This window comes from Choristoneura fumiferana, chromosome 11, assembly GCF_025370935.1.
Source record: "Choristoneura fumiferana chromosome 11, NRCan_CFum_1, whole genome shotgun sequence".
In the NCBI taxonomy this organism is placed as follows: Eukaryota; Metazoa; Arthropoda; class Insecta; order Lepidoptera; family Tortricidae; genus Choristoneura; species Choristoneura fumiferana.
The window spans coordinates 10612233-10626020 of record NC_133482.1 but is presented as its reverse complement, the minus strand read 5'-3'; the positions used below and the strand labels follow the sequence as shown (position 1 = coordinate 10626020).

Genomic DNA, 13788 nt, shown 5'->3' with positions numbered 1-13788 from the left:
AAATATTGCAATAAGTGGGTGAAATTTGACTTGTAGGTTAAACAATCATACGCAATGCATGTTAAATAAAAACGTGTTGTTATAAGACCTACACGTTGGCATCACGATATACAACTCAACTTTTATTCTTTTGTTACAGTTGGCGAACCTCGAGGGCCTCCAATCGGGGGTGCCAACACGCACGACGGCGACCATCACGCCCACGCAGCTGCGCAATTTTGAGCAGACTTACATCGAGCTCAGCAACTGTCACAGTGAGCAGGCCAACCACGCAGGCTTCGTGCCGCCCTCCGTCACGCACGGCAACAGCTACGGTATGTATCTTCTCGATTTTATCAGCTCCTGGTAGGTACACTAGACATATAACATCAAAGTCAGCAACTGTCAGAGCGGTTAGGCTAACCACGAAGGATTCGTGTCGCCCTTCGTCACGCATGCCAACAGCTACGGTATGTATCCTCTCGATTTTATAAGCTCCTGGTACACATGTTACATCAAACTCGGCAACTGTCAGAGTGGTAGACTAACCACGAAGGTTTCGTGCTGCCCTCCACCCCTACAGCTACAGTATATATACCCCTCCATTTATAAGCTCCTGGTACATGCATTACATCGCGCTGAACAACTGTCATAGCGAAGAGGCCAGGCACGCAAGATTTGCGCCGCCCTCCGTCAAGCACTCAAACGGCAAGGTAAGGTATGGTGTATCTCTTCGCATTTATGAAAACCAGGTACTTTGAAGAGGTATGAGTGCATTTATATTTCGCCATGCACATGCATGGGGCGACTGATAAGGAAAAATGGGAGAAAGTATTGGCGACAATAGTTGTGGAAAGGTTTAATATTGTATAGACTACATTGCGTCTTAGAAACAGCAAAGAAAACTTTGTTTGTCTGTCATATAATAAGAATTCGATTGTCTCGCTTCCAGGCACCCTGAATCCAGTGGGGTACAGCGATTTGGGCCCGACGACGGCGCTGCACGTGTCGCCGGGCCCGTACTCCGCCAGCGGCGACAGCAGCTGCAGCCCTGGCCCGGCCCCCAAGCGCCGCAACATGGGCGGCAGACGCCCCACTAAAGCCCCACACGGCATCTCCCCAGAAGAAGAAGAGAGGAGAAAAGTCAGACGCGAGAGAAACAAGATGGCCGCCGCCCGGTGCCGCAAGCGCAGACTCGACCACACCAACGAGCTGCAAGATGAAACCGACAAGCTGGAAGAAAAGAAGCATGCTCTCCAAGAGGAAATCAGAAAGTTGAACTCTGACAGGGATCAACTGCAGGCAATTCTTCAGAGCCATATACGGACGTGTAGACTGGCGAAGCGTGCGCCCAGTCCGCCTGACGTGAAGCCATACCAAGAATACTCGTACCTGGAGGAAGGAGTGAGGGTCAAGGAGGAGGTCGTGGACCCAGCGACAGACCCCGTTCTCGGGATGCATAATGACATGTTCGCCTCGCCGACTCCAGACAAAAGGTAACTCACTTATTTATAAAGTTGCTCTGATCAAATTGACTATCAATTGTTAGTTATCTCTTATAACTAGTATTATTGTCTTATCTTATTTACCAGTTTCATGACGTCAATATATCACAATACAAAATCAAATTATGCCCTCGTCATTTAATGACCGGCCATCTTGTTTTCTGATACAAAAGCTCCTAATGATATTTAAAACGGAAGATAAGTAGTGTGAAATGAATCAAAATCGATTCAATAATTCATAGACAATAACAATAATATCTTCATCTTGTGATAGGACTATTAAACAACGGATAATAATCTAAAGACACCTTAGTCGAATTAACATTAAACGCAATTATAGACCTACTTCCTCATTCAGAAAAAGTTACAAAATGGAAAATGTTTATTTTGTCTGTGTCTGACAGAAACAAATGTCAATGAAAAGTGTGTATGAAGCTCCCATCCCAATCCGCACTGGGCCCGCGTGGCAACTACAACCAGAGCCTTCTTAATCTGAGAGGAGGCCTGCGCCCGGCAGTGGGACTTGCATAAGTCGGTAATGATGATGCTAATAGGAAATAGCCCGCTTCTCCGCAACACGACATTTCTGTGCGCCTATTTCGTTTGAGTATGATGATGATACAAAGTAGTCCTAATGACCGGGTGTCCTTTGTTTCGTGGACAAACTTTTCATCGATTATCATTTCATCGACAACGATTCATCAAGTATTCAGATCGCGTACATTCGTTTTTTTTGAAGTGACATTAGATTCAATGTATTTAATGATTATTATTTCAATGGCCAGGCCCCTGTACCACAGACGTTAAAAGTGCTACAATTCTACAGTTTTTTGTATGAGAAATTTAACAATTATGTCGATTTGCACTTGTAATTTTTCTGGTAATGGGGGCAGGTGTTCTCAACTAGCTGTTCTAACGTGTTATTGTTGTCGCAGGATAATGTTGTCGGCGGCCAACCCGGTGGTGTCCCAGGGCCCGCTGTCGCTGGACACGCCCCCCGCGCCCGCGCCCGGCCGCCCCTCCAGACCCAACTTCCTGCAGGTGCCGCTCTCACTCACTCCTGCGCAGGTCAATACACGCACGCACACACACACCACGTAGCTTAGCTAACTAACACTCTAATGTCGGTTCCAAAATTTACCCGAACTAGTTACTTAGATGAAATTTTGACAGACATGAGACTTTTTAAAAGTAAGAATTGATGAAATTTTATCGATATAACTCAATTTCAGTGTAACAGTTATGTTTTGAAAGCGGACGAATGATGGACAGTAAGTTTTCATACTATCCTTGCCTTAGGGTCTCTCCATATTTATCGAGAGTTCGCTTAAACCGATCAGAAGTTTTATATCCACACAATAAGACCGCAAAACGTCACTCGGCTTGGGTTGGTTCTGTTCTGCCAGCTTTTTTTCGCTACACAAATAGCACCTGTTGAACTGTGACAACATTTGTGCATATTGTTCAGTCTGCTTATTTTGGAGCCAACACGCTTACAGTATGTTACACAATGGGAGAGAGGTTCTATTCTAACCAACAACCTACTCTTACGCGGTGGCGCGAAGTAGGTACTTTGGCTAGTTCGATTCAAAGAAGAAAAGTACATTATGAAAACTATCGTTAACTGTCTAGTGTAGGGTCTGGCTACTGCAAGAAGCAATTAATTTTGCGGTGGGGACTCTAAAAACTAATCTAAAACATTAAACTCGTGTGTGACGCTTGAATATTAACCCTTAATCTGACCCGACCAATTTAAACATGCTAATGAAAAAAATAATCTGTTTGATAAAAAGTTAATGCAATATTTGCTTGTAATTAGGTGTACGTAATAGTTCATGTGTTGAATAGAGTTCAATTTAACACTAAACACAAACTTTACACAGTACACAAGCCACTGCATGACTAGTGACCCATTATAACTAACTTTTTGTATTGTTCACGAATTACAGATATATTGTTTTGAGTCTTAATTTCCCCTCCGAGTACTATTAATCATTTGTTTGCACTTGAATAGTCGAAGTAGTTTATAAATTTAAATTGATCTAAAGATAACCAGTTCCTTAATTTCACCACCAGCCTCATGCTAACAAAACAATCTTCATTCCAGATCCACAACAACAAAGCGCTGGCAAACAACAATAAAATAGCGGGCATCGAGATCAGCACACCCAGCAACGGCATCCCGTTCAACTTCGACAGTCTCATGGAGGGCGGTACCGGGTTGACGCCGGTGCACCCCCACCCGCTACACCCCCACTTGTGCGCGCAGCAGCAGCGCGCGGCGCCCGACGCCGCCTCCGACGCCCCCGGCAGCCTCGTCAGCCTCTGAGCCGCGACCCCCGCGCCCACCCCGAAACCCCCAACTTTCACGGTACCCCACGCGCGACCGTCCGTCAGGGACGCGGTTATGCTGAGTGACCTCGTTACTCTCTAAAAGTGAAATAAGCCAGTTTTGAACAGTCCTGTTTGAAAGGCTTAACGTGTGCCTTCTACCGTTTAACGGAAATGAATTCTGATGTTCTCTTGTAACCGCGTTCTTAGCGCGAGTACCGCGCGGGAAAATGTGAGTGGGCCTCGAGTTCTGAAGTAAGTGGTGCTATACGAACGTGCGGAGGAAGCGTCACAGCAGTACTTGAATATCGCTTTTATATTGTTAGTTGTGCCTTGAACGGTTGGCGTCATACGTCGCCGGTCGCGAACAAAGTTCGTGTTTTTTCGAGTTTCGTCTAAAACAACTGAAATAATTATTTATGTACTTCTTCGATATTTGTAAATCTATTTTTCCATTGTACGTCCTATTTATTATCTTCGGACTTGGACACTTGCTCACTATGTGCTTTGTATTTATATCGTAGTCCTTTATCGCTCTAGTGCGGGCCGGCGACGGCGCCGGCCTGATGAAGTCAATTCATGAGCTGTTTTAGTATTCTAAAGGAGAATATTTTTATAAATGGATTTGTATTTCCGCAGAAGTAATATAGACATTGTGATTTAAAATAAAACAGAGTTTTATTTGAAGCATTTCAGGGATTTATTTCGAGTTGTGCTTAAATCTAGCGAGGCTAGATGGTGCGTTTATATTGTAAGTTTATCGTAAAAGATCTCTTTTACACGTGAGTTGGGTAATTGTTCGGCACAAACTTGTATTTATTAACAGACCCCCGAAGTATCTTGTCATAATAAAATCTCGTGCCATTCACTCGTCTACTCTCAAGTAAACAATAATTACGACTACGAAATATTTAGTTAACCATAAATTAACAGCAATATTACTTAAAGAATATAATATATTGTATGTAAGTTAGCTCAATATTGGTGTAACGTTTACCGTTCCATTGGTTAGGTACTGGTAGTGTAGCGTACTGTTAAGCTGTTTGTGATACGTCCAGTGATAGCGTCCGCTGCGGCGGCACTAAGGGCGGTAGAGGCCGGCGCGCACTGCACTCTTCCCGTGCACTGTAGTTACTCACACTAAACCAGCGTGCCCAGTGCACTGTTAAATTGCAGTGGCGTCTGCCTCAACCTTTGTTTTTATTGTGTATTTGACTCGTGTACTCATGCCATTACAAATCTCCTTGTCATTTCTAACTTTGTGATTTCATATATTGTATATTATGATTGTGGAAGCTGGCTCGCGTGTTGTGATTGTGCCGGTAAAGCAGTGTACTGTGTAACTGCAGTTATGACATGGACGTTTGCAACCGGGAGATTGCCTATTTCTGCCTAATCAACGTGTCATGAAAGAGTAGCGTTAGTCGAAATTATTTTAGATAATGTGGTATTCGTGCGTGGCATGGGTTGTAAAATACTTATACCTATAAAGACCACTGGTTTAAAAATGTTATAGTATAAGGCAATAATTAGATTAAAGGCACTTAACAATTTATTATAATATGCATAACTTAGACCAAATTATTAATTTTATGTGCTTTATCGTAGGTTAATTAAAATCTAAGCCAAATATTGATTTTATCGTTATCATAAGTTAGGGTAGCGCTGTCCGTCAAAGTATTACGGCGAGAGCCGGGGAATGCGTCAAGTATTTATTTAGTATCTACTCCGATATACCCGCAAGCAGTAGCGTATATTTGCCGACATTTTTGTATACACTAGCAAGCGACATATTCTATGCATAATATGAACATCTAGTTTTATAAGAGAGATGTAATTTTTTCTAGAAGATTTTTCTAAACGCAATCGTAGAATACTTTTGTATTTTTTCAATAAAATTTAGCAAAGCAATATATTTGATAAAATTATTTGGAATTGTAGCCAGATGTAGTAAAATATATATGTAAATCAGAAAAATATAAATTTGTTTACATACACCTGATACTGAGTTTTTTAATTTGACAATCCCATAAAAGCTATACAACGTGCTATTTTTGATTTACGTAAACTTTTAAAAAACATCCGACGGGGCAAATGAAGTTCTTTTCTCAACGACACTAGTGGCCCAACTTTTACTGTACTTAATCAAGAATTAAAATAGTTAATTTTACGAAGCAAAACAGTTTACTTACTACGCACGTGGTTAGTGTACCTACTACGGCCTAAGCCCTCTCGTTCTGAGAGGAGGCCTGTGCTTAGCAGTGGGACGTATATAAGCAGGGTTGGAAAACAGTTTAAAGGTTTTTAATTTATGACGTTCACTTAAAGTTGGTAGTTGTACTTTTTCTATAGATTTGGTCAATAAGTTAATTACCACCAGGTAAGTAGATTCTACCAGTAAATGGAGCCGCCTGTCTGTCTGTCTATCGAAAATACAAACGACATGGATGGATGGCATCGCTGGTCCAGCGATGGTGTAGGGGTTATAGCACGCAGCAGGGATTGCTGAGGACCTGGGTTGGATTCCCAGCGCTGGTCTCTTTTTCTGGTTTTTCTGTGCATCCATGTCTCAGTTTGTATTTTCGATATGGTTTTACGGGATAAAAGTAAAAAATTTGGAGTTGAAATAAAAATACAAAGACTCCAAAAAAACAATCAATGAGTTTACCTATCGTAGCGTGATAGATTTATTTTAGGGTATACTATAATGTTGTTTAACACACTAACACACTTAATTATTTAGCATTAGCAATTGACACAATTTTGTTACTCCTGGCGCCCAAGATTCACCGAGTGAAATGGTTCCGGATCGCTTTTGAGATGTAAAAAATAATCTCAAAGATGCTGATGATACTGAAGCCGAGGCACAAGCCGAATATGCCTCCGATATTTGCTGAAAAAAAAAAAACTTTCATCATTGAAGATTTGTGCGGGTACCTACCGCGGCCTTCCGTACGAGGCGTTGGAAGTAGAAAGGCGTTGGAGGTGAAAAATTGTGCTGAATAAGGATGATGACACCAAGCAACTGACATGCTTTTCATGAGCTATCAAAACAATTTTCCGATATTTTATACGAAAATACACTTATTTACCAACTCTCCATCAACGACATATAGCTATATCTTAGTCGTTAAAGCTTAACTAAACAAGGCGATGCGTATGTACTCGTACTATATCATATACCACACACTAGTAAAAAAAGGAATTTTGGAATCGGGCAAGCACTGCATTGAAACTAAAATAAAATTAAAAGTAAGATAAAGTGACTAAATTACATGCTCGCGTTATTTGTTTAAGTATCAACTAAAACTCTTAAGATTGCAGTTAATTGATTTTTTTAGACGACCAGATGGCCTAGTTGTTAGAGAACCGGACTACAAAGCTTGAGGTCCCGGGTTCGATTCCCGTGTCGGGGCAGATATTTGTATGAAAAATACGAATTTTTGCTCTCGGGTCTTGGGTGTTTAATGTATTTAAGTACGTATCTATCTATATAATTATATTTATCCGTTGCTTAGTACCCATAACATAAGCTTTGCTAAGCTTACTTTGGGACTAGGTCAATTGGTGTGAATCGTCCCGTGATATTTATTTTATTATTATGCCTAATTCAGTAAACTGATTTTTAGGGGAAAAATAAAGTGTTTTTTTTACGTTGTTTAATGTAGCTTGTTGGAAAAATGTTTTATGGTGTCATCAACTTGTCAAAATGTTATGTAATTGCCTAGGCTAGGATAGCATTCGAGTAGGTACTTACAGAATAAGGTAACTTTTGTCATCACCGTTTCTTGCTTCTTTTTAACAAAAGAGGGACCCGAAAAGTACATATGCAAAATGCTAGTGCTATTAGTAAAGTTTACACTTTCACTGAAAATTAAAATAATGTCGTTAATAAATAATTGTATTATAACTAGGGGGGTCTCGGGGATTTCATGTGGTAATTACTATCTCTTCATCAAATTCTTACTTAATTCTTACCGGTTTGTGCAGGTTTCCTCACTATGTTTTCCTTCACCGTAAAACTAGTGGTTCAAATGTAATCACACGTGAATTCCGAAAAAATCAAAAGAACGATGCGAGCCCGTATTCGAACCTACGATCCCTTGCTTGGAGGCCATCATGGCTGTTGAAAAATATTTAAAATTTGTAGGTAGGCATTGTAGGTAGGGGTTAGGTAGGTTCATCCGTTTAGTACCTACGACGTTACTGATAGACAATCATTTGTGATAATGATGTTACTTACTACGGATTCAGAAGCATGTAGGGCAACGCGTGTAAGTTCCCAAGTGACATGTGGACAAAGTATTGGTTATAGACGCAGTCCCGCAGGCAGTTGCATTCCACGGTGAAGTTCTGTACTGCGTTAGTAAGCATGCTCATTATTATGGGACTCAGGGCCGGATTTAAGGTAGGGTATCCGGGGTTGCAGCGCCGCGGCATCCATAAGGAGGGGACACCACGGCACCACAATAAAGGTTTAAAAATATCTACATTTCGACGGGTCAGCAATTGGTTACTTTTTTTCAGTCCTTTGCCTCAGGGACTCCCACTCCAAACCTCTAAATCCGGCCCTGATGGGCCTCCAAAAAAAGATCCAGATAGAGTTCCGCGTGGTAGAGCCGTCTTAGGGAATATGTGCCTTGTGCCACATTTACTTAGAGTCGTAGAATAGTAACATTTTGTGTCAATTACATTTACTTAGAGTCCCAGTAAGTATGTAGGTATCCAAATACCTACATACTTTCTGGGACTCTAAGTAAATGTAATTGACACAAAATGATACAATTTTTTAACCCCCGACGCAAAAAGAGGGGTGTTATAAGTTTGACCGCTATGTGTGTGGCACCGTAGCTCTTAAACGGGTGGTTTTTTATTTGAAATCAGGTTTTCTAGCGATGGTTCTTAGACATAATGTTTCATCAAAATCGGTTTAGCCGTTTTTGAGATATTGAACTTTGAAGTGACAAAATCGGGCGTTTTTACAACTTTTTGTTGGCTAGGTTCGGTAAGTGAATTTTTCGGATTCATTCAGTGGGGTCAGGGCTATTTGCATGGGCCCTTATGCCATTAAGGGATTATGTATAAATTATATAAGTAGTACGGTAACGTCTCGGAATAGCGACAGTCGCTTAACTATCGAAAACTGTATGACGGGTGTCGCTTAATCACTGCGCGTACGGAGTTTCGTGGTACCAGGCACTTAGTTCTTGTCAAACACGAGCCCGAGCGAGCGATATTACTGCCATTTCTTTCTGGAATAGACTTCAAGCATGTCATTTGGGTGTTCGCGAATTGCTTCCTGTTTTATACAGTAAGTAAATTGTTTAAAATGATGGTTTATAATTAGTTTTCCCGACTCATTTTTAATGAATTAAAAAACCACTGTACTTACACCTGACCCTTCCAATGCATGGGATGTCGGTGATGTTACAGACTTGATCGGTCTTGGCTTGCGGCAAGAACAGCGGCAGGCAGTGGCACTCGCTCTGAAGATTGCGCACGTAGCACAAATGGTCACAATCCGAGTTGCGGTACTTATCGAAGTAAATCAGATCTAGCTCGTTTTCCAAGGTGCAGTTGCGGCTGGGAATTACATAAATCTATATAAAAAATAATTGAAATTAAATGTGGTTTTCAGGGCTAAAACAAAGTTATTAAAAAAGTCGGATCTTAGAATTATTATTAGTTGTGCGTATCCTATTATAACAGCCAGCTATACCTACCTGTTCGGGTCCAGTTCCATAACATAATCCGTGCAGTAAGTATGGGTCGCGCGGATCATCATGAACGACTCTGTATTTGGGTAAACAATCTTGTTCATATCATCCGCCGGGAACTCGGACCAGTCCGTGAAATACACCTAAACAATGAAAAACTTAAGTAAATTAAAATTAGAATAGAAATGAATTACTTACATAAGTATTCCAAATTTCAAGTCAATCTGACTACTAGAAGTTGGTCAAATTTAGATTGCAAGATTTGATTACAGACAGACAGACAACGGGACAGGTGAAACTAAATAAAAGCTTGTAAAAAACTAATAACTAGGTACTTAGCTGCTTGCTTGCATGCTTCTTTGTGAGGCGGACGTTTGTATGTATATGTGCGAGATAGAGGAAATAGTGAATATAATTTCAATTGATAGGCCGTACCCTGATGCCACCACCGGCCCCCACGGTGTAGTCCATAGCTTTTTCTGGCTCATAGTCGACTACCACCGTCAGCGCGTCGGCACGCCCTAGCGTGGTAGCCATGTGGGGCTCGAAGACGTGGTCTTTCACGTTTCTGGAATTGTACTTGGCTGGTTTTATTCGACATGTTCTAGTTACAGTAGAATTCAAAGGAAAATATGTACCCCTACTGGTAGGTATTGTACGTACAGTCGGCCCATGAAAATGATAAGCAACTTAAAACCATGTCACATTGACATTGACAACCTATTTCGTCACGCGTACCACTCTGCCTTGATCTGGTTTAATTTGACAAAGTACTAAAGTGCTCAACATTGTCATGAGCCAACTGTACATGGTGGATTCTTTAAAGCATCAAAGGAAACTGTCTAATCAACTTTATTAATAGTAGTTTAGTTGCAAAGTAGAGAATATTTGAGAACAATACTTACTGGTGACTTCGGCGTAAAAGACTTTACCAATCTGTATGTAAGTATGGTTTAAAACAAATATTTTTAAAACAGTTTAATTACTTTTAAGTTGATATTTTATAATATCTATCTAATTATCGATAAAATAGTAAAATTACACACGCACTACCATTGCTGTGCCATAGCTGTGCCTTTTTAGGGTTCACCTTTGACTCTATATCTCAATAGGTACCTATATATAATAATAATAATAAATGCATTTATTTCGGGCAACTTGGCCCATACAATAAATACCTTACAGTCTAACATATATATTTATAATCAATAATATTTAAAACTAATTTGGTGACAAAACGGCGTGACCCCGTTGAGTCACCGTCCCCGACGTCGCATTCAACTGCGGTATATAAGAATGACTGTATCTACTAACAAATCTATGGATTTAAATCTGAAATAAATATTATTATTATTATTAATATATTATCAATACCTAATTTTAAGAACTATAAGTACCTAAAACGTTAAATACAATAAAATTTTAATTTGATTTTTTGAATTTGAATTTACCTTTTCTCATTGAAGTAATAGGGGCTGTTAAAGATGCAACAGAGACCGTGCACGGTGATCAGGGGGCGGAACAGTTTGCGGCAATCTTGTCGCTCTTGCTGGAATATGCACAGCTTGAGGAAATCGTCACAGCTCTGAGCCACGAGGGCCATTATTTCACGCACCTAAATAAAAAATAAATTATTAAGTTAGTGTCTACCTACACTAAAGAGTCTACAGTGTCCCTGACATCACGAGGGCCCTAAAAGTCAAATAGATATTCCATGGTGCCCAGAGCTGTACGTTTGCAAAAGGGCCAAGGCCCGGAGGCGGAGCGGCACGCAGCTCAACTTTAAGTGCCCCTTTTTTTTTACTTGGATGCCCTAAGGCCCCTATAATGACCTGACCTAAACTGTAGAGCCTAAGGTTTATGTATGAATGTATGTACGTATTGGATCTCTATACTTTGTGATGTAAATAAGCCGGACTTCATAATAATCATACAATATGCTTTATCACATGACTGAGTGAAAAAAAAAACATGAAAATAATTTTATACCTGTTTAAAGTCGGTGCCTCAGCATGAGCCAGCAGGAATGACAAAAGCCCAATAGGTAGTATGTTGGTGAGGTAGAAGGCTATAGATCCACGATTCCTGTTTTCTCGTGCTGATGCACACCTACTTCGAAGTGGTAAAAAAATATTTCAGTTTTTTTGAGCCAGTAAAATCTTTTTGTTAGAATTTTTTTCTCTCTTTTTAGTGTAATTAATTCTTGTTAATAGTATAATAGCTTAGATTAGCGGTAACTTGTGTGACACAAGTTGTGTCGGAGTCGGAGGCCAAGATCCACTTCTGTCTGGTTCCTGAGACAGCGCAGTAAGCAGGTACTCGTAGATAAATAACTTACTGTGTAACGGTTCGCATTAATGAGACCTTGAAGATGTTGCAACGTAGAGGCGTTTATTTGGTTGTACTTGATCCTTTCATGGAAACCTAAAAGATGTGGTATGTTCTCGTTGAGGTCAATATTTCTGTTACCATTTCTGCAAAAAAAGTTTGTAGAGTTTGTAAAAATCGGCCGAGTGAAAGTCGGACTTGCACACGTAATCCTTACATCTTACATACTTACCAGCACTAAAACAGAACTAGATAAACATCCAGAAATAAACGTCGAAAAAATTATACCCTCATGTGACTGACTTTTTTTTGCGGGTGGTACAAACGTTTGATAATACCGGCAGTAAGCTTTAAACTTATCTGATTAGGTAATTACTTCTTTTACTTCGTTTTACTCTGTCAAGAGCCATGATCGTTATTTTAAGAGTTTGTATTCACTATCCATTGCCACTCGTCTCTGAAAGTTACTTTTCTAGTGCAAGCAATGGGACATCAACGGCACCTTTTATTTGGTTGGTCCATCTCATAGATAGACAACCTTTTGCGCGCTCAAGTGCCATCAACATGACCCTAACTAAACCACCCACCTCTGTATTGGACTACTTACTTAAGTATCTGGATATGTGCCCAAAAAAGTAAGGATTCGGGCCTGTACAGTCCCCAGCACCAATATCTGACACAAAAAAGCGTGCATAAATATTTGACACGACTCTATTCTCAGGGCCGTTAGAACGTGTCACATATTTTTGTTCGCTCTGCTATGGCAGATATTAATGCAGGTGACTCTACAAAGGATCACAAGTGTTGCTTAGCGCCCAGCTTTCGCAAAAAAGACACATTAGTACAGAAATCCATTCATGGCAGTCCAACTCAACGCCTTTGCTAGCACCATATCTGAAAGGTTACTTACACCAGAGTCTTATTCAGGTGGTTTACAGCGGCGATGGTCATCTGGTTGGGGGAGCAGACGGTGATGGCTGGGTAAGGCAGCTCGGTAAGCGGCGCGTGCTGGGTCTTGATGGAGATGCGCGTGGGGCCGTTACTGAAGCGCGAGTACAGTAGTACTGCCAGCCACCCCGCGAACACGTACAGCAGGAGCAGGGACACCGCCCAGAAACCTCTAGAAAATAACCTGTGATAACCCGTTGACATTGACCACCGTTAGGTCAGGTTCGTTTGATTTTGAAGGGTAACTGGCTGAATTTTTAGTTTTAGAGTGGAAAATTTGTGTAAATAACTGTTGGCAATAAACATTTTTTTTTTATTTTTTTTAAATCCCTAAATAGCCCTTTTTTGTACTTTTTGTGTTTTTTTCTATAACTTTTATTTTACAGCGCATTTTTTTTTTACTGTAATGCTGTAGGTTTTTATTTACGAATAAATGAATAAATATGTTTCAATTTATTTTTTAACATCTGTACATAAAATAACATAAAACACATGAAATTAACAGTTAAGAAGAAGACAGAGAACTTACCCAAGAAACCTTAACTAAATATATATTCATGTTACTATAAAAATAAAAATAAAAAAAAAAAGAACACCTCGTTCCTATGATGCTGGCCGTATTACCCATTTGGACCGCAAAAAGTGTTATCCGCTGGGATAAATACGCGCCAGCTGGCAGCTCTTGGGTCTCTTGTCAATCCGCTTACCTGGATATGCAATCAGGATACAGGTAGAAATATTTTAAACCTGGATAAGTACTTTCTAAGCAAAAATTCTTCAACAGCGTTTTAAATTTTCCTTTCATTACATTTTTCCTCATTTTGTTCGCCTCAGTGGGAGTAGGTACGAGTACGACTGGAATGTTCGATTCAAAATTGACCTGCTAGTAATTCGACTGTATATTTTTAATTACTAATTACACTTGTCTGTTTAACATGCACAAGCGTCACGCTATCCACGTTAATAATTAAATTACCTAC

The 13788-nt window shown here is 40.3% G+C and overlaps 2 protein-coding genes across 5 annotated transcripts in view; one reads left to right on the top strand and one right to left on the bottom strand.

Annotated features, from left to right (window-relative positions):
* kay (transcription factor kayak) overlaps positions 1-5817 on the top strand; it is an 85122-nt gene extending 79305 nt beyond the window's left edge. For 3 of the 4 annotated variants that reach the window (XM_074094528.1, XM_074094529.1, XM_074094532.1), the window contains exons 2-5: positions 140-314; positions 932-1475; positions 2420-2552; positions 3592-5817. In XM_074094528.1, the coding sequence (XP_073950629.1) occupies positions 140-314; positions 932-1475; positions 2420-2552; positions 3592-3813 (1074 nt within the window). In that variant the 3' untranslated portion in view covers positions 3814-5817. The remainder of the gene's footprint in view (positions 1-139; positions 315-931; positions 1476-2419; positions 2553-3591) is intronic. The other variant, XM_074094530.1, reaches the window with a different exon arrangement.
* Positions 5818-6474: 657 nt separating this feature from the next.
* LOC141432363 (sodium channel protein Nach-like) lies at positions 6475-13642 on the bottom strand. Its single transcript, XM_074093904.1, has 10 exons — positions 13516-13642; positions 12771-12980; positions 11871-12006; positions 10984-11147; positions 9968-10100; positions 9539-9675; positions 9208-9398; positions 8059-8173; positions 7573-7682; positions 6475-6708 (listed from the first exon to the last, which is right to left on the bottom strand). The coding sequence occupies exons 1-10, from the start codon at positions 13626-13628 to the stop codon at positions 6602-6604; spliced, it is 1416 nt and encodes a 471-aa protein (XP_073950005.1). The 5' UTR covers positions 13629-13642; the 3' UTR covers positions 6475-6601.
* Positions 13643-13788: the final 146 nt, after the last annotated feature.

Excerpts from the sequence above, each read along its gene's own strand:
- LOC141432363 (XM_074093904.1), bottom strand. The coding sequence starts at position 13,628 with ATGAGGAAAAATGTAATGAAAGGAAAATTTAAAACGCTGTTGAAGAAT. Across the intron at positions 8,174-9,207 it reads ATGCATTGGAAGGGTCAGGT|TACAGAACTTCACCGTGGAA; the intron begins GTAAGTACAGTG and ends TTACTAACGCAG. Across the intron at positions 7,683-8,058 it reads TACATGCTTCTGAATCCGTA|TGAAAGTGTAAACTTTACTA; the intron begins GTAAGTAACATC and ends TTTAATTTTCAG.